This window comes from Elephas maximus, chromosome 2, assembly GCF_024166365.1.
Source record: "Elephas maximus indicus isolate mEleMax1 chromosome 2, mEleMax1 primary haplotype, whole genome shotgun sequence".
NCBI classification, from domain to species: domain Eukaryota; kingdom Metazoa; phylum Chordata; class Mammalia; order Proboscidea; family Elephantidae; genus Elephas; species Elephas maximus.
Genome location: NC_064820.1, coordinates 17,029,914 through 17,049,584, shown reverse-complemented (window position 1 = coordinate 17,049,584; position 19,671 = coordinate 17,029,914). Strand labels below are relative to the sequence as shown.

At 42.5% G+C, this 19,671-nt stretch overlaps 1 protein-coding gene across 1 annotated transcript in view; it reads left to right on the top strand.

Annotated features, from left to right (window-relative positions):
* The first annotated feature begins 609 nt into the window (after nt 1-609).
* DNAH5 (dynein axonemal heavy chain 5) overlaps nt 610-19,671 on the top strand; it is a 363,993-nt gene continuing 344,931 nt past the window's right edge. The window contains exon 1 of the mRNA XM_049861228.1: nt 610-791. Within this exon, the coding sequence (XP_049717185.1) occupies nt 780-791 (12 nt within the window). The 5' untranslated portion in view covers nt 610-779. The remainder of the gene's footprint in view (nt 792-19,671) is intronic.

Sequence of the window (19,671 nt, the reverse complement as noted above, 5' to 3'; positions counted from 1 at the left end):
CACAGGCCAATGCAGGCACTGATTTGGTGGGCTGATAATATTGTGGGAATTATCTTTGTCACCTTGGGGTTCTAACCGGTTCTCAGGACTTTAAGGAGGGGGAGGGGAGTTGGTTACCACTCGATTAAAAACTGAGTTCTAATCTAATGGATCCACTGTGAATATACCTAAAAACAAACCCATGAGAAAAACCCAAGTAGGAGTCAAGATTGCACGAAGGTGTGCGAATTAAAGTTGAAACATTCTAAATTCCACCCAGAAATTCCATTGAGAATTTTTTTTCTTCAAGTAGCAACATTTAAAAATTCTGCACTCAAATTCCAAATAAATGGGGTTAGTTACAGATGATGCTAGAAACAACATTCAGAAATGGCAGCAGAGACCTAACAGAATCATGATGGAAAGCAGTCGTGAAATGGCACCTGGGGCTCCATGGCCACAAGCTCTGGATATTGCCTCGCCGGAGGGGCTCGGAGGGGGCAGCCCTGCAAGTAGCTCCCAGGGCCGGCCTAGGGAAGCTCCTCTGGGCGCAGGGGGAGGGAGGAAGGCGCCAGGTGCAAGCAGAGCAGCGCCTGTCGCCTTGGCAACCGCGTAAGTCCAAACAGCCAGACCAACCGGACCGCTTGAGCCAGAGCGCACACCAGGGAGCAAACGCCGGTAGCTGACGCCTGGGAGCAGTCGCGGGCAGCGGACGCCGGGGAGCAGTCGCAGCAGCAGGGTCTCAGCACCTACCGTGCCATCCCGCCGCGTGTCCCCGCGGGGCGACGGAGCGCAGCGCCATGGACAAGCTGGTACTGTGTGCGCTCGGGACGCGCGTCTCCATGCCCAGCCGGCCGAGGCGGCGCATGCGCGGCCTCTGAGCGCTGGAGGCTCCCGGGATGCAGGCGGTGGTCTGGGAGCGGTGGGCGTCTCTTCTGCGGTTACCCTTAAGTGGCTGGGGCCGGAAAGCGTTTTCACGAGTTTTTAGGGCTAGGGGAGCTGTTTCACGAGTTTTGCAAGTTTGTTTTTTCAGATGGCAGAGGTCAAGCATGCTTACCGTGGCACCCACAAAATGCAAAAGAGCCGTAGGTTTATGGACCATCTCTTCCCCTTTACCTTCAACCTGCTGTTTTTCCTCTTGCTCCTGCTATAGGCCACTGGTTGTCAGCAGCTTGGACCCAAGCAACCCATTGTCCCTTAGAGAGCATCAAAGATATCCAGGTGTGGCAGAGGTCACTTTTGTGTCAAGTTTGTTGGTTGTTACGAGCTTCCAGCAAGCTCTTGGGCTTGGACAAAGGCAAATGTTTAGTTCCCTTGGAGAGAGCGAAAGAGAGGAATGGCGTGCAGGGAAGGCCCCACTGGTTAGTGCCTAAGGTCTTTTACATTTGCCTTGGTGAGCAGCAGGTGAGATACAGCTGGAAACTTATTCTGAGTACTGAAGTCAGCTTTCTCTTCATTTGGACTGGCTTTTTTATAAAATGAATATTGTGAATCGGGGGAAAAAAAAAGAACAAAAACTAAGCGCTTGTTTTTGAAGGAAGCCCTGGTGACACAAAGATAAGTACTCGGCTACTTATCAAAAGGTCGGTGGTTCAAATCCACTCGGGCTCTGCAGGAGAAAGACCTGGCAATATGCTTCCATAGAGATTACAGCCCAGGAAACCCTATGGGGCAGTGCTACTCTGTTACGCGGGGTCCTGTGAGTCGGAATCAGTTCAGTGACATCCAACGACAGCATTTGCTTTTGCATTTATCTTCAGGGGAAATTTTATTTATATGTGTTCTCATTTAGCTGCACATCTATAGCTAAATATATGACCCTGTTATGATAAAAACCCAAAACCCAGCGCCGTCGAGTCGATTCCTACTCAGAAAAAACAAAAAAAAAATAGCGTCCCGAAAATCAGCAAAATATGCACCCGGTTGTCATTTAATAACCATAAATTTATAATGATTTAAGGACAATGTAGACGTGTATTAAAAAAAAAAAAATCCAAACCAAACTTGTTGCCGTCGAGTCGGCCTCACAGCGACACTATAGGACAGGGTAGAACTGCCCCGTAGGGTTTCCAAGGAGCAGCTGGTGGATTTGAACTGCCGACTTTTTGGTTAGCTCTTAACCACTTCGCCACCAGGGCCCCAGATGTGTATGGTTTATGTAAATAATACTTCAGGCCTTTTTTCTCCTTTCTGTAAATGTTTACATGGCTCAAAATTTGCAACCTTATTTTTTGTGAATGACATATTTTGGTAGACAAATATTAATATTTTTATTTTCATATAATTTTACCTGTCATTAAAGAAAAAAACCTGTTGCCATTCAGTCAGTTCTGACTCATGATGACCCCATAAGTACTTGGAATTTTCAGTACATCCATTTTGTCCATATAGGAGTTTCTAGTGTATAGACAACAGAATAAAATGACATACGTCAAAATGTTGGTACTGATTATCTCTGGCTGGTGACATTAAAGGGGATTTTAATTTTCTTAGATCATTTTTAAAAAATATTCTATAATAAATATACACAGTATCATATATGACGTACGTACAAACGTATGTATGTATAAATAAAAAAAATTGTATGTATACATGTACATATGTATTATAATTAAAAAATGTAAAGAATAAGCTCCCCCAAATGTTTCACAGTTTTTGTCTCCCAGAATAAACTTACCAGTTTTTGGTAAATATTTCTTGTCTTCTGTTCACATAGTTCACATCCTTGAAAATACTATCTTGCAACTCATGTCTTCTGCCCCAGCTAAGTAAGCAGCTTGTATTTTACATAAATTGGAAATAGAAGGTGGTAAGTAGCAAGCCCATAGAGCCCTGGTGGCGCAGCGGTTAAAGCGCTTGGCTACTAACTGAAAAGTCAGCAGTTCAAACCCACCAGCCGCTCGGCGGGAGAAAGATGCGGCAGTCTGCTTCGGTGAAGGTTACAGCTTGGAAGCCCTGTGGGGCAGTTCTGCCTGCCCTATAGCGTCACGATAGTTTGGGTTGACTTGATAGCAAACAGGTTTGGTGGTTTTGGAAGCAGCATGCCTGTAGCATCTGAAAAACCATGGCAAAAAAGAAACAAATGTATGGCTCCATCCTGCGCTGTCTCCTACGTGGCAGCATTTTTCTTTCCTGTTTTTTTTTTTCCCTTAACCATCTTGTTTTTTGGAAATTGTGGTAAAAATACATATAACAAAACATTTGTCATTTCAACATTATTTACACGTACAGTTCATTAACGTTAATTACGGTCATCGTGTTGTATAATCATCACCACTAATTGTTTATAAGTTTTCCCATCATGGTTAACAGAGACTCAGTACCCCCTAAGCCATGACTCCCCCTTTTCCTCTCCCTCCCACCCTGGTAACTACTAATCAGCTTTTATCTCTAGACATTTGCCTCTTCTAGATATTTCATAAAAGTGAGATCATACAGTATTTGTCCTTTTGTGACTGACATATTTCACTTCAGCATTATGTTTTCAAGGTTTATCCATGTTGTGGCATGTATCACGACTTCATTTCTCTTTACAGCTGAGTGATATTCCACTGTACATACACTTTGCTTATCCATATTCACCTGCTGATGGACATTGAGGTTGCGTCCATCTTTTGGCTATGGTGAACAGAGCTTCAGTGAACATTGGTGTACATGTATCTGTTTGTGTTCCTGCTTCTAGTTCTTCGGTATATATCTAGGAGTGGGATTGCTGGGTCATGTGGTAATTCTGAAGCCCCACTGGCACAGTGGTTAAGAGCTCAGCTGCTAACCAAAAGGTTGGCAGTTTGAATCCACCAGCTGCTCCTTGGAAACCCTATGGGGCAGCTCTACTCTGTCTTCTGGGGTTGCATGAGCTGGAATCGACTCGGCGGCAACTTGTTTGGTTTTTAATGACTAATGATGCTAAGCATCTTGTCATGTGCTTGTTGGCTACTTGTATATCTTCTTTGGTGAATTTCTATTTAAATCCTTTGCCCATTTTGGATTGATTTGTTCTTGTGTTGCTCAGTTGTAAGAGTTCTTTATATATTCTGAATATTAAACGCTCATCCCACATATGGTTCCCCAATTTTTTTTCTCAGTCTGTAGGTTGTCTCTTCATTTTGTTCGTAAAGTTCTATGATGCACAAAAGTTTTTAATTTTGATGAAGTCCATTTTGTCAATTTTGTTTTTTATTGTTCGTGCTTTTGGTGCCATACCTAAGAATCCATTTGTCAAAAACTAGATCCTGAAGTATGGCATTGTTTTCTTAACCCTCCTTTCTTAACCCTATGACAGCTCACTGCCCCTCATCTGAGGCCGATGCAGGAAGAACCTGGCAATCCCAATAATTTATCAGTGCTGCAAATAAATATTTCCGTGGTTACGTTATTTAGAAAAAATTAGAAGCAGACAGACATTGAAGGAAAATGTAAACTACAAAACTTGTTACTTCTGTGAAATGCAATCTTTAAATTCCCCAGGGAAGGCAGGGGTCCCCTGTTTTTTCCCCCAGGTTGAGGTGATGGCATGTCTGAGGCTAGTGTTGGTATTAGAAAAAGGATATTCTGAGTGTGGTGATTTCGAAGAATTGGTTCCCGCACTGTAGGAAACACTAGGAGGAAGTTTACCTGTTAGGTTTTCTTCTTTCCTCATGCTAGGCTCTTTCCTGGCACTGAGCCTGCGGCTGTTTGTTTATACCTCTGTGATGTTTGCATTTGGCTTTCCTTCTTGTATCCTTACTTTTAACAAACAGACAGAAAAAAGGGGGGAGGGGAGGGCAAACAATTGCTCACTCAATACATTGTGAATAAATACCAGCGGCTTCAACTCAAGAGTGAATTACATACTGCTGATGTTTTTATCTCGCAGACTCTTGAGTTACAGTCCTGAAAGGAAACCAGATTCCAGACCTTGCATGTGTTCATTTGTCCTTTCCTCTCAGGGATGGCTCATCACATGGCGAGTTCCCACATGGGGTGTGATCGTCATGGAGTCAGCTGAAGGAATGCCTTCTTTATGTATTCCCCCCCCATCTGGAGAAAATACTTAGAAAGTGAAGCTGGGTAGGAAAAATGGCAATAGAAGATACCCAAGCAGTTTAGTTCAATTCGGTAAACATATATTAGGTATTGCCTTACAACTACCTGGAAATCTGTTACCATCAAGTCTGACTCATAGTAACGCTCATGACCGACATGTCATCAGGAGGAACCAGTCCCTGGAGAAGGACATCATACTGGGTAAAGCAGAAGGTTAGTGAAAAAGAGAAATACCCTCACTGACATGGAGAGACACAGTGGCTGCAACAATGGGCTCAAACACAGCAAAGATTGTGAGGATGGTGCAGGACTGGGCAGTGTTTTGTTCTATTGTACACAGGGTCGCTGTGAGTTGGAACCGACTTGATGGCACCCAACAGTAACAATGTACTTACCTAGTGTTGCTGTAGCACAAATACCACAAGTGGGCGGCTTTAAAGAACACAAATTAATTTTTTCACTGTTCGGGAGGCTAAAAGTTCACGGCGCTGACTATAGGGGAAGGCTGTTTCTCTGTGGACTCCTGGGGAAGATGCTTGTCTGTTTTATCAGCTTCTGTAGCTCTGGTGTTTCTCTTCCCTGGCGACGTTCATGCTGCCTTCTGTGTCTAACTTGCTCTTTTTGTAACTCAGAAGTGATTAGATTTAGGACACACCTTATGACTCATTAACATAACAAAGAAACCCTGTTGCCAAATGGAATTACATTCACAGGTATAGGAGCCAGGATTCCAATACAATTTAGGGGATACAATTCAATCCATAACACAGTCTTTCCCATGCCAGAAAACTCTTTGTGAGCTTCAATTCACAGAGTTTTGCCCTTTAAAACACAAATTTGTTTCTGGATGTGAGTTTAAAATGCAAACACCATAATACAGAGGAGGAAAATAAAACACCATGTTTTTCAGTCTACTAAAAAGTTTTTTTTTTTTTTTTTTTACCAAAGATAAGTTAAAGCAGAGAACAGTCGTGTACTAGTTTGATGAATTAGCTGATGGAAACTTTAGCACGTTCAAAGCCTGTTAAACCCAAAGAGAGCTGAAGTGGTGTGAGTTTATGACTGTAGCTATATAGTCCTATACAGGGTTCGAGTCTGTTGTTTGGTTATCGTTCAGTGTTGAACAAATATTCACAGAGCTTCTATGGTGGCAGGGATAATAAGATGAAAGATGGAGGAGTCCCTGCCCTCAGGGAGTTCACAATTTAGCCGGAAGAGACAGGGAGGCAATTTCAATGAGTATGGTGAGTTCTAGGTTAGAAGCATTCACTTGATATTTGGCATAGAAAGCTGGGTCAGCAAATTCCTGCCTGGGAATGTCAAGCAGGGCTTTCTGGAACAATGAGGCTTGAGTTGAGGCATGAAAATCAAGTGGAGGATAATGAAGTTGATGAAGGGCTGGGGAGAAGGCTGGCTGAGGAGCAGAGGACTGCCACTGAGTGGTTCTGTGGGTTGGAGAAGAGGGCCATTGGAGGGATGATGGGGCTGAGGCTGGTGAGGAATCTCAGTGCCCACCATGAGGGGCTTGTGTGCTCGTTTTGGACTTGTCCCTGAAAATATGGACAGGAGAGGGCAGGAATGACACAGCTGCATTCCCTCGTACAAAGGTGGCTCTGGCAGCATTTACAGGGTGGTTGGGAAGAGAATGAGACTGGAGCGAGGGGGACCAGTTAGGAGGCGATTACAGAATTCTGGGAGAAAAGTGGTGAAGGGGCTTGAGAGACCATTTAGAGCAGCCTACAATTTCACAGGGTAAAACCAAAGCTCAGAGGTTAAGTGACTTTCTCAAAGTCACACAGCTAATTAGTAACATAACCAGTACTAGAAAGGAAAGATGGAGAGGCAGTAATCATTTCTGAGGGCTTGTACTGTGCTAGGCATGTCACAAATATGTGCTGTCATGGATTGAATTGTGTCCCCCCAAAAATATGTGTCAACTTGTTTAGGCCATGATTCCCAGTATTTCGAGGCTGTCTTCCATTTTGTGATTGTAATTCTGTGTTGAGAGGAGTAGGGTGGGATCGTAACACCCTTGCTAAGGTCACATCCCTGATCCAAAGTAAAGGGAGTTTCCCTGGAGTGTGGCCTGCACCACCTTTTATCTCTCAAGAGATGAAAGGGAAGCAAGCAGAGAGTGGGGGACCTCATACCACCAAGAAAGCAGCACCAGGAACAGAGCACATCGTTTGGACATGGGGTCCCTGTTCCTGAGAAGCTCCTTGACCAGGGGAAGATTGAGGACAAGGACCTTCCTCCAGAGCCAGCAGAGAGAAAGCCTTCTCCTGGAGCTGATGCCCTGAATTTGGACTTGTAACCTACCAGACTGTGAGAAAATAAATTTCTCTCTGTTAAAGACATCCATCCACTTGTGGTATTTCTGTTATGGCTGCACTAGATAACTAAGACATGTGCTATCTCCTTTAAACATCCTAGCTCCACAGGATAGCAGTTGTTCCATTTCACTGAAGGTAATGCAGAGACTCAAGAAGTTAAGTGATTTATCCAAGGTCAAAGAGCTTGTAAGTGCAGTGACTGAACCCAGACCTTTCCACTCCAACATGCCGCTTCCACTGGCTACTGATAACTTTGCAATCAAAGATACATTTTTTTTTCAGATGCTGAGTATCAAATGTTTATTCTTTAGCTTACTAGCTGCTAAAAGCCACTGCTGTCGAGTCAATTCCGACTCATAGCGACCCTATAGGACAGCGTAGAGTTTCCAAGGAGCACCTGGCGGATTCCAACTGCTGACCTTTTGTTAGCAGCTGTCGCACTTAACCATCATGGCACCAGGGTTTCCAATACTATTACTGCTAAAATCAATTTGATAAGTGGCTCCCATACAAAAAGTTTTTATTTCACAGAAATTTTGTCCTTTTTTTAAAAATAATTTTTATTGTGCTGTAAGTGGAAGTTTACAAACCAAGTCAGTCTCTCACACAAAAACTTATATACACCTTGCTACATACTCCCAATTACTCTCCCCTAATGAGACAACCCGTTCTCTCCCTCCACTCTCTCTTTTCATGTCCATTTTGCCAGCTTCTAGCCCCCTCTACCTTCTCATCTCCCCTCCAGGCAGGAGATGAAAACATAGTCTCAAGTGTCCACCTGATCCAAGAAGCTCACTCCTCACCAGCATCCCTCTCCAACCCATTGTCCAGTCCAATCCATGTCTGAAGAGTTGGCTTCAGGAATGGTTCCTGTCCTGGGCCAACAGAAGGTCTGGGGGCCCTGACCACTGGGGTACTTCTAGTCTCAGTTAGACTGTTAAGTCTGGTCTTTTTATGAGAATTTGGGGTCTGCATCCCACTCATCTCCTGCTCCCTGAGGGGTTCTCTGTTGTGTTCCCTATCAGGGCAGTCGTTGGTTGTAGCTGGGCACCATCTAGTTCTTCTGGTCTCAGGATGATGTAGTCTGTGGTTCATGTGGCCCTTTCTGTCTCTTGGGCTCATAGTCACCTTGTGTCCTTGGTGTTCTTCCTTCTTCTTTGATCCAGGTGGGTTGAGACCAATTGATGCATCTTAGATGGCCGCTTGCTAGCGTTTAAGACCCCAGACACCACTCTTCAAAGTGGGATGCAGAATGTTTTCTTAATAGATTTTATTATGCCAGTTGACTTAGATGTCCCCTGAAACCATGGTACCCAAACCCCCAACCCTGCTACACTGGCCTTCGAAGCACTCAGTTTATTCAGGAAACTTCTTTGCTTTTGGTTTAGTCCAGTTGTGCTGACCTCCCCTGTATTGTGTGTTGTCTTTCCCTTCACCTAAAGTAGTTCTTATCTACTGAAAGATACATTTTTAACAGAGAAAAGGGAATAGAAAATGACCCCTTGTCAAGAGGCCTTTCCACCTCTGTGGCTGTGGCAGGTACCCATGATGGTGTCACTTAGCTCTGGGCCTACTGGATGGGCTTAGGTGCTGCTGTTCAGGGTTAAAGAACTCTTGGGTCATGTGGACTCCACATTGCTTGGATTTCAAAACAACTCTGTGGTTCGGCACTCATGACTTCCCTCTTTCCCCCTTCCCTTCCCTGGCTTCGGCAACAGAAGCCTTTCATTAGCTTGCCCACAGCTCATCAGAGAGAAGGCAGCTGTTGCTAACCCTTCCTTTGCTCTTCAAGGCAGCCTGACCTTTGAAGAGGTTTTCTTTTCTCCTTCTTACAGGGAACAGTTGGGCCAGGGGGACTCTTGACCTAGATTTGATGTCCCTATTTTCCAAAAAAAGACATTTAAACAGACACTGCTTTTGTTGTTAGGTGCCACTGAGTTGATTTAGAATCATAGCTGCCCCACATGACAGAGTAGAGCTGCCTCATAGGGTTTTCTAGGCTGTAGTCTTGACTGGAGCAGATTGTCAGGTCTTCTCCTACAGAGCCACTGGGTAAGTTTGAAGTGTCAACCTTTTGGTTAGTAGCCAAGTGCTTAAAGATTGCACTGCCAGGGATCCTTGTTGTTGTTGTTAGGTGTCTTTGAGTTGGTTCTGACTCACTGTGACACTATGTACAGCAGAACGAAACACTGTCCAGTCCTGCACCATCCTCACGATCACTGTTATGGTTGAGCCCATTGTTGCAGCCACTGTGTCAATCCATCTCGTTGAGGGTCTTCCTCTTTTTTGCTGATCTTCTACTTTACCAAGCATGATGTCCTTCTCCAGGTGCTGATCCCTCCTGATAATGTGTCCAAAGTGAGACAAAGTCTCACCATCCTTGCTTCTAAGGAGCACTCTGGCTGTACTTCTTCCAAGACAGATTTGTTCGTTCTTTTTGCAGTCCATGATATATTCAGTATTCTTGGCCAACACCACAATTCAAAGGCTTCCCTATTCATCACCTGGCTTTCACATATGTATGAGGTGACTGCAAACACTGTGGCTTGGGTCAGGCGCACCTTAGTCTTCAAGGTGACATCTTTGCTTTTTAACACTTTAAAAAGGGCTTCTGTAGCCGATTTGCTGAATGCAATGCTTCGTTTGATTTCTTGACTGCTGCTTCTGTGGTTGTTGATTGTGGATCCAAGTAAAATGAAATCCTTGATGTCAGTCTTTTCTCCGTTTATCATGATGTTGCTTGTTGGTCCAGTTGTAAGAATTTTTGTTTTATGTTGAGGTGTTATCCATACTGAAGGCTGCTGTCTTTGATCTTCATCAGTAAGTGTTTCAAGTCCTCTTCACTTTCAGCAAGCAAGGTTGTATCATCTGTATAATGCAGGTTGTTAATGAGTCTTCCTCCAATCCTGATACGCTTTTCTTCTTCATATAGTCTAGTTTCTCAGATTATTTGCTCTTCATGCAGATTGAATAAATATGGTGAAAGGACACAACCCTGATATATGGCTTTCCTGACTTTAAACCGTGCAATATCCCCTTGTTCTGTTTGAAGGACTGCCTCTTGGTCTATGTACAGGTTCCTCATGAGCACAACTAAGTGTTCTGGAATTCTTATTCTTTGTCATGTGATCCATAATTCGTTATGATCCACTGAGTCAAATGCCTTTGCATAGTCAATAAAACATAGGTAAACATCTTTCTGGTGTTCTCTGCTTTCAGCCAGGATCTGTCTGATATCTGCAGTGATATCCCTGGTTCCACATCCTCTTTTGACATCTCGCTTGAATTTCTGGCAGTTCCCTGTTGACGGACTGCTGCTGCAACTGCTTTTGAATGACTTTCAGCAAAAGTTTGCTTGCGTGTGATGTTAATGATATTGTTCGACGATTTCTGCATTTGGATGGATCACCTTTCTTTGAAATAGGTGTAAATATGGATCTCTTCCAGTCAGTTGGCCAGGTAGCTGTCTTCCAAATTTCTTGGCATAGGCGAGTGAGCACTTCCAGCGCTGCATCCATTTGTTGCGACATCTCAATTTGCGTTTCATCAATTGCTGAAGCCTTGTTTTTGCCAGCACCTTCAGTGCAGCTTGGATATCTTCCTTCAGCACGATCGATTCTTCATCATATGCTGCCTCCTGAAGTGGCTGAATGCTGACCAGTTCTCGTTGGCATAGTCGACTCTGTATTCCTTCCGTCTCCTTTTGATGCTTCCTGTGTTGTACAGTATTTTGCCCATAGAATCCTTCACTATGGCAACTCAAGCGTTAAATTTTTTCTTTAGTTGTTTCAGCTTGAGAAATGACAAGCATGTTCTTCGCTTTTGGTTTTCTAACTCTAGGTCTTTGCAAATTTCATTATAATACTTGTCTTCTCAAGCTGTCCTTTGAAAGCTTCTGTTCAGCTTTTTTTCTTCATCATTTCTTCCAGGACTTTCTATCCTGGCACCACTGTGTGGGTTCAATCCACCGACCTTTAGGTTAGTAAGTCAAGCGCAAACCATTTGTGCCACCCAGGAATCTTGTCTATAACTTATTGAAACTAATTCCAGAACCATCCATGAAGCAAATCTCTTCTCATAGCTGCTCTCATGCTTTTAGAATGTTTTTAGAAAACAGACTGTAGAATTCATTTTATTTATGACCTTATGCCCTTAGGGGTAACACATATGCCTATGCCTAGCCTAGCACTTAGGAAAAAAAACCTCAAACCAAACTCATTGTAGAGTCAATTCCGAGTCATAGCGACCCCATAGGACAGAGTAGAACTGCCCCATAGGGTTTCCAAGGAGGGGCTGATGGTTTCGAACTGCCAATCTTTTGGTTAGCAGCTGAGGAATTAAAAGTGTTTATTAATTAAATGATCTTTTCATGAGACTAAATTCTAAGTAATCTATACTTTCTTCATTTAAATTTGATAATATATTGTGTGGCATATTTCATTTTCTTTTTGCTGAGAAATTAATCTCAGAACCCTTGGGTATTCATACACTTTCCCCAGGCTTGTGTGGACCTAGGAACTTAAAAGTGAGAATCTCCTCACAGCCACTTCGTTTACCTTTAAAATACGTTCCAGCTGATTAAAGGGAACATGTGCAGAGAATAATGGAAATATCATAAAGTGTTTAACTTCTTTCTGAATGTGTCTTTGCATCTGAATCATGATTACATTTGCTCATTAACTTCACAATGACTTTAAACCTAATTTTATCTTTGCGGGAGTTCTCCATTCTCCATTGTAAAGCTAAGTATGTGTAGGTAGGCATGACTAAGGAAAAAGTGGCCTCGTACCTGTAGCTGCTCAGTGGCCATCATTGAAGATGTTTACCCTACTTGGTGTTTATGACTTCCCATTGCCCTTTCGTTGGCTTATATCTGATAGCTGCAGAATACGCTTTGAGGGTGTTAATGAATTACAGAAATAGACTTCCACTTCTCAGAAAAGGGCTTTGGTGTTTCTGGGACTAATTAAGGCATCCCAAGAAAGTAACAGGTCACCCGCTAGTGGTCTCTGTAGCAATGGTTGGTTTAGGAGGGGAAAGGCTGATTAAATTCCATTATGGGATTTTTAATTATGTCTTGGTATTTGTATGCAAATATGTCAAGTGCACTAATATTTTAAACCTTATTAGAAAAATTTAAAAATGGCTAATAATACATTTTTACCTTCTTGATCTTTTTTTAGTATAGGGGAATAATAAAATTAAATGAGAGTGGGATACCAAACCTCCTGGATGGAAAAATGCATTCTTGCAATGCAATTTCTTAAAAATAGATTTTTGAAGTCAAGTGTTTAGGCCACTGTAACCAAAGCAAAATAAGGACTAGTCCCAGCACATCACTAGTAAATTTGTAAGTGCAAAGAAATGAGGTTAAAAGATTTTTTTCTTTAAATCAATTTTGGTCAAAGGCTAAAGAGCCAAGAGTAGATACAAACAATCTCTTTAAAAAGTGATATAAGAATTCTGAGAAGAGGTCTCATGGCGTTCCTTCTTTCCCACCTTTTACTTCTGTCCTTCTCTGAATCTCCTAAATATGATAGGTTCAGTTGTCTGGGTAATAATAGGATCCTGGTGGGTTTTTTGTTGTTGTTGTCTGAGGGATGTGGTGGGATTAGTATGCTTGTGGTGGAGAGAATGAGGATAATCGGTCATTTTAGGCAGAACAGTGGGGTTTTGAAGAATTCCAAGCACGTCAAGCAGCTCCGTTCAGTCCAGCTCTTCCTCTTCCTACAGCCCTGGCAACAACCACACCCCCACCACCAGTTGCCCTCGAGTAAATTCTGCCTCCTTGCAACCTCACATTTGTCAAGTATCACTCCCTGGGTTTTCAGTGGTTGACTTTTTGGAAGTAGACCGCCAGGCGTATCTTCTGAGATACGTCCGAGTGGACCTGAATCTCTAACCTTTTGATTAGCAGCTGAGCACGTTAACCATTTGCGCCATCCAGGTACTCCAAACCACTACCCGAAGTATTTTATTCCTAAAAGGCAGGTTGTGTGGATGGACACCAGAGAGACCATTTATTCTGGGAGGCTGGAGTAGAGAGTTCTTTTTAACAAGACTTGGCATTTGTAGTGATATCTACTCTGTCCTATAGGGTTGCTATGAGTCGGAATCGACTCAACGGCACTGGGTATATATAATATTGTTTAAAAACGATCTACTCTTTGACTATTTAAAACATACCTGTTTGATGGAAGGGTAAATGGATGAGCTAAATAAACTTCTGTCTTAGGCTTTGTGAGTTTGTGATGTTACCTTGCAGCTTCTTGGGCTTGTCTGTATCATCTCCTTAGTAGCACTTGCTGTATTTATATTAAGATTACTTTTTAAATAGTCTGTTAATTCCTGCTTTGTGTACTGGAGGATACTGCAGTGAAAATAAAGGATTTTGCTTAATGCTTGTTGTCTATGACACTCAAACTTCTTTACAAGATTTAACCCTGACCATGTTTTTAAGAGATGGATAAATACACATTTTCCTCTTTTGTAGTTGGGGATTTTGCCAAGAAGCCCGTGCTGAGAGAGGAAAAGAATAGTTCTCTTCTTATTTTTAGGCTTCATGAGTTTTTAATATGTTTTTGTGTTCCCTCTTTGGATGTGAAAACCCCACCCCAAACCCACTGCTGTTGAGTCAGTTTCTACTCATAGCAACCCTACAGGACAGAGAACTGCCGCATAGGGTTTCCAAGGCTTGGCTGGTGGATTGGAACTGCCGACCTTTTGGTTAGCAGCCCAGCTCTTAACCACTGGGCCACCAGGGCTACAAACTAACCAAAAACCAAACCCATTGCCGTCAAGTCAATTCCAACTCATAGCAACCCTACGGGACAGAGCAGAACTGCCCAATAGAGTTTCCAAAGAGCGCCTAGTGGATTTAAACTGCCTGCCTTTTGGCTAGCAGATGTAGCACTTAACCACTGTGCCACCAGGGCTTCTACCAGGGCTCCAGTAGGAGAAAAATGAAGAGTTCTCCCCTTCCAAACCAGTTGCCGTCAAGTTGATTCTGACTCATGGCAACCCCATGCGTGTCAGAGTAGAGCTGTGCTCCATGGAGTTTTCAATGTCTGATTTTTTGGAAGTAGATCACCAGGCCTTTCTTCTGGGATGCCTCTGGGTGGACTTGAACCTCTAACCTTTCGGTTCACTATGTGCACCACTCAGGGGGTCCTCTCCCCGTCCAGTCCTTCTTTCTGTTCTTGGCTGCCTCCTCCCCTTTCCCTTACCAATCCTGCTCGTTTCTCCAGGCTCCTCCCTGCTCCTCCTCTTCCTGCTGCCTCCTTCTCCCTCTCCTTTCCCTCTGCTTCTTCCTTCTCCCTTCTTCTTCTCCAGTCCCCTACCTTTTCCCCCTGGGCTTGAGTTTACCTGTAAAGCAAACATCTGGGAAAGAGGAGGCATTGGTGGTTCAGTGGTAGAATTCTCACCTTCCGTGTGGGAGATCCTGGTTCAATTCCTGGCCGATGCAGGTCATATGCAGCCACCACCCATCTGTTATTGGTGGCTTGCATGTTGCGATGATGCCAAACAGGTTTTGGAGGAGCTTCCAGACTAAGATGGACTAGAAGGAAAGGCCTGGCAATCTACTTCTGAAGATCAGTCAGTGAAAGCCCTATGGATCATAGTGGTCTGGTCCCTAACTGGTGAGCATTTCATTTTGTTGTACATGGGGTCACTATAAGTCAGGGATCAACTTGGCGGCAGCTAACAACAATAACAACAGTTGAAAGGGCACCTTTTTCCTCCTTCGCAGAGCTAAGCAGAGCAGCGGTGTGGCTGAGCCAGGCTGGTGGACTGGCAGGTCTCCTCTGCTGTAGACGTAAACTTACTTGTTCTCTTTCAGGCCTGTAGTCTTGAGGAAGACACGCTTTAAAATAGTGCAAACTAATATTGAAAGTTCGTTATACTTTCAGTTTAGGCATTACACCTTTTCCCTTCTTTACAACTTGGTTTGCTTTTACTTAATTAAAAAAAAATTATAGCCCTCAGCTAGTCAGGTTGAGACCTGCTCTAAGAAGGCAGTGTCAAGGCTTGTAACGTGTGGAGATGTCAGCCCGTCAGCCCAGCCCCTGAATACCTATTGTGCCCCTGAGAGGGGAAGGGCCAGTGTGACGCCTTTTTTTTTTTAATTAACTGCCTGTTGTTTAAGACATTTTATTGTCATGTTTCTGGATCTTTGCAGTTAATTTATTTGTGATTAAACATCTCAGTGTTTGGTTTCTATTTTTCAGTTTATATTTCTTTTTCTTAACAAGATGTCTTTTCATAAAGAAAATTTTATAGCCCTTAATTTTTTTTTTTAAACCTTTGAAAGCAAATGTTTATTGTTCCCTTGTGGCCCACAGTTACTTAAGACTTCTTTCTTTTTATTTTTCCTTAAAATTTTTTTCTCTTGTATTATTTGTTAAGAGCACAGACTCTGGAGCCAGACTTTCTAGCTGTGTGACCTTGAGTAGGTACTTGACCTCTTTGTGATTCAATTTTTTTTTATCTATAAAATGAGGATAGTAACAATACCTACTTCATCAAGGGCAGTGGGTTTAGGTGTGTTGTGAGGACCAAGTGAGCTAATAGTTGTAAAGTGCTTAGTTCAGGGCCTGGTAGAGAGTAACACTAGTAATTAAAATAAAAGATAAAAATAAAACAAAATAGAAGTGTTGTTATGTGCCATTGAGTTCAGTCTGACCCATAGTGACCGTATAGGACAGAGTAGAACTGCCCCATAGAGTTTCTAAGGGGCACCTGGTGGATTTGAACCATGAACCTTTTGGTCAGCAGCTGTAACACTTAACTACCATGCCACCAAGGTTTCTAATCTGTATGGAAGTAGACATCCAGATCTTCTCTCCCTTGGAGTGGCTAGCGGGTTCAGTAAGCAGCCGAGCTCAAAATAGAAGTAAGCCTAGGAATATACAGACAAGCAAAAAAAAGAAAAAAAAAACATAAAAGGAACCTGTAAGCCTACTGTCAGTCTCAGAAATAATCACTGTCAATAGTTATCTTTCTCAACATATATGAACACAAAATGTACTTTTTTTTTCCTCAAAAATTGGATCATTCACTCTTGGACATATTTTATTTTCGTTTCTCAACGTATCATAAATATGTTTCAATTTCATTAAAAATGTTTCTTCAACAAAATTTTAAATACCAAAAAAAAAAAAAAAAAAAAGAATACCAGAAAAACAAGCCCAAACCCGTTGCCCTGAAGTCGATTCCAACTCATAGCGACCCTGTAGGACAGAGTAGACCTGCCTCATAGGGTTTCCAAGGAGCAGCTGGTAGATGAGAACTGCTGGCCTTTTGGTTAGCCGCTGAACTCTTAACCACTGTTCTGCCAAGGCTCCAAATTTTAAATCACTTTATAGAATTCCATTTATGGATTTGCAGTAAATTCCTTTATGAATTTTATTGTGAAGCTAGAAAGTTTTTGTGCAAAGTATTTTCTCACATAACTACAAAGAAAAAGTTTTTTTAATTAAAAAAATTTTTTTTACTGTTGTTATCAAAATATTTCTACACTTCTACTCCCGTCATGCAAACAACACATCCTTCACTCTCTAGCTCTTTCTACCCACTTTGGATACCAACCCCTGTCCCCCTAAAACAAAAAAAACATTGCTGTCGGGTCGATTCCAACTAATAGTGACTCTATAGGACAGAGTAGAACTGCCCATAGGGTTTCCAAGGAGCTGCTGGTGGATTTGAACTGCTGACCTTTTTTTGGTTAGCAGCCGAGCTCATAATGGTCCTCCTTAATACATAGCCCCCATTTCTGCCTTGGCTTGAGGGGAGAAGTGCTATGCTAAAAGATTTTTATTTTCATTATCAAAATACTTCAATTAAGCAGAAAACATGTATACCTTTCCAAATTGAAGTAAAATAGAACCAAAGACCCACCAAGCACTCTACGATAAAAATGCCTCCCTCTCAAGAATCCAAAAATCCAAACCTGTTGCCATTAAATTGATTCTGGCTCATAACGACCGTATAGGGTAGAATAGAACTACTCCATAGGGTTTCTAAGGAGTTTCTGGTGGATTTGAACTGCCGACCTTTTGGTTAGCAGCAGTAGCTCTTAACCACTACACCACCAGGGTTTCCTGTCTCTCAAGAGTGGGATGTTGAAGGAGCGATAGTAATTGCTGGATGGTGCAGTTAATGCACTTGGCTGCTAACTGAAAGATTGCTGGTTCAGAGTCCACCCAAGGGGTTTCAAAAAAACAGTCCTGGTGATCTGCTTCCGAAAAATCAGCCACTGAAAACCCTATGGGGCACAGTTCTACTCTGACACAGCGGATCACCGAGACTCAGAATGGAGTCAGTGGCAACTGGTAACTGGTAATGGCCAAGTGAACATTCTCTACAATCCTGTTAAAGAGATTTTAGTCATTAACTGAATTGTTGGGGCACAGATTCCCTTAAATTCAATAAGCATTAAAAAAGAATGAATATAAATGACCACATTTTCCTTGATATTTTTCATGCTTTAGGGCAACAAACTGATTACAGTGGGGAAAAATCTTACATGATGTTGTAAACTTATCTTACTTTTTATGTTATCTATAATAAAATAAGGAGCCCTGGTGGTGCAGTGGTTAAGAGCTGAGCTGCTAACCAAAAAGGTGGACAGTTTGAGTCCACCAGCTGCTCCTTGGAAACCCTGTGCGGCCATTCTACTCTGACCTATAGGGTTACTGTGAGTTGGAATCAACTCAATGGCAATGGGTATATAATAATTTTCAATTTTTTAAATTTAGAGATTTCTCAAATTCTCTGCAATCAAAAATAAGAGCAGAGCCAACCCCAGAGCGAATCTTTGATTGGGCAAAGAATACAACGAATGGTTACAGCTCACCACCTAGTGGCTTAGTAGAGTGTGGCTCCTCTGAATTAGCCTTTTTGGTTTTGTTTTCCATTTACTATTTTTTCACTGGCTAGGCAAAAATAGTCTTTATCTGAGGAGTCCTACTGAAGCCCATTCCTAAATTCTCTTGTATTTGGTGGGTGGTGAGGGATTAAAGTTAGCTTATTTGTTAATATTGTCTTACTTTCATTCTCTTGTTTGAGAAATTGATTAGTAATGTTACTAAGTGTAATCTGCTTGCAGGAATTTCTTGTGTTTTAGGTACATTAGGAAATGATTGCATTTACAGTTACTAGAAAGAAAGCTCTCCAGAACTTTGTCACTGTTGCCATGTTCAGCTTCTAAGTTTACCACAGGCCTCATTTAAAACAGGAATATTTTAATAAGTTCTCTAAAAAGCAGGGCCTGAGGCAAAGATTTGTGCTTCTAATATTTTTGTTGTTGTTAGGTGCCTTCGAGTCAATTCTGACTCATAGTGACCCTGTGTACACCAGAGTGAAACACTACCTGGTCTTGTGCCATCCCTGCAACCTTTGCTATGTTTGAGCCCGTTGTTTCAGCCACTATGTTAGTCCATCTCGTTGAGTGTCCCTCTCTTTTTTGCCGACCCTCTACTTTACCAAGGAATGATGTCTTTCTCCAGAGACTGATCCCTCCTGATAACATGTCCAAGGTATGTGAGACGTAATCTAGATATCCTTGTTTTTAAGGAGCATCCTGGTTGTACTTCTTCCAAGACAGATTTGTTTGTTTTTCTGGCAGTCCATGGTATATTTAATACATGCACTATTTTCCATCCCCGGACTCCTGGGATGTTTAGAGAGCACCACATCTCCTTCAAACATTCACTCCGTAATTATTTAACATACAGCCACAAATGTATTGTTTAACCTCATCCTCCCTCCTGCCCCCTCCTGCCTCCCACAGGAGACAGTCTGAAGTCCTGTCCAGCTTTTGCACTCAGTGGTGATGTCTCCTGGTCTCCTGGTGGTATTCATGCCTTCGGATTGGTCATGATCCAGGCCAGGGAGTGCCTTTACAGCAGGAGACCAACTGCTAAATATTTAATCATGTTTATGCACTGATGTAACATCATGGAGGTAAAAAACACAAAATCCAAACCAGGGCTGCTGATTGGAAAATGCGGCTTACTGTCTACAGCCAAAAAGCCCTTGCCAAGACTTCACCTCACCATTCAGACTTTTCTTCTCAAGTAGAAGGAAAGGTAGAAGCATTTGGGGGGCATTGTAATAATGTGGGTGCGAGCCGATGGTGGGTTTGACCAGAAGAGTGGAGGTAGATGTGCTAAGAAGTGGTCAGATTTTGCATGTATTTTGAAGTAGAGCTGTTAGGATTTGAGGATGGGTTGGAAGTAGAAAAAAATGAGGGAAAGTGGAGTCAAGGATGACTTCCAGGTGTTTTGCCTTAGTACCTGAAAGGATGGAGTTGCCATTCCCTGAGATGGAGAAG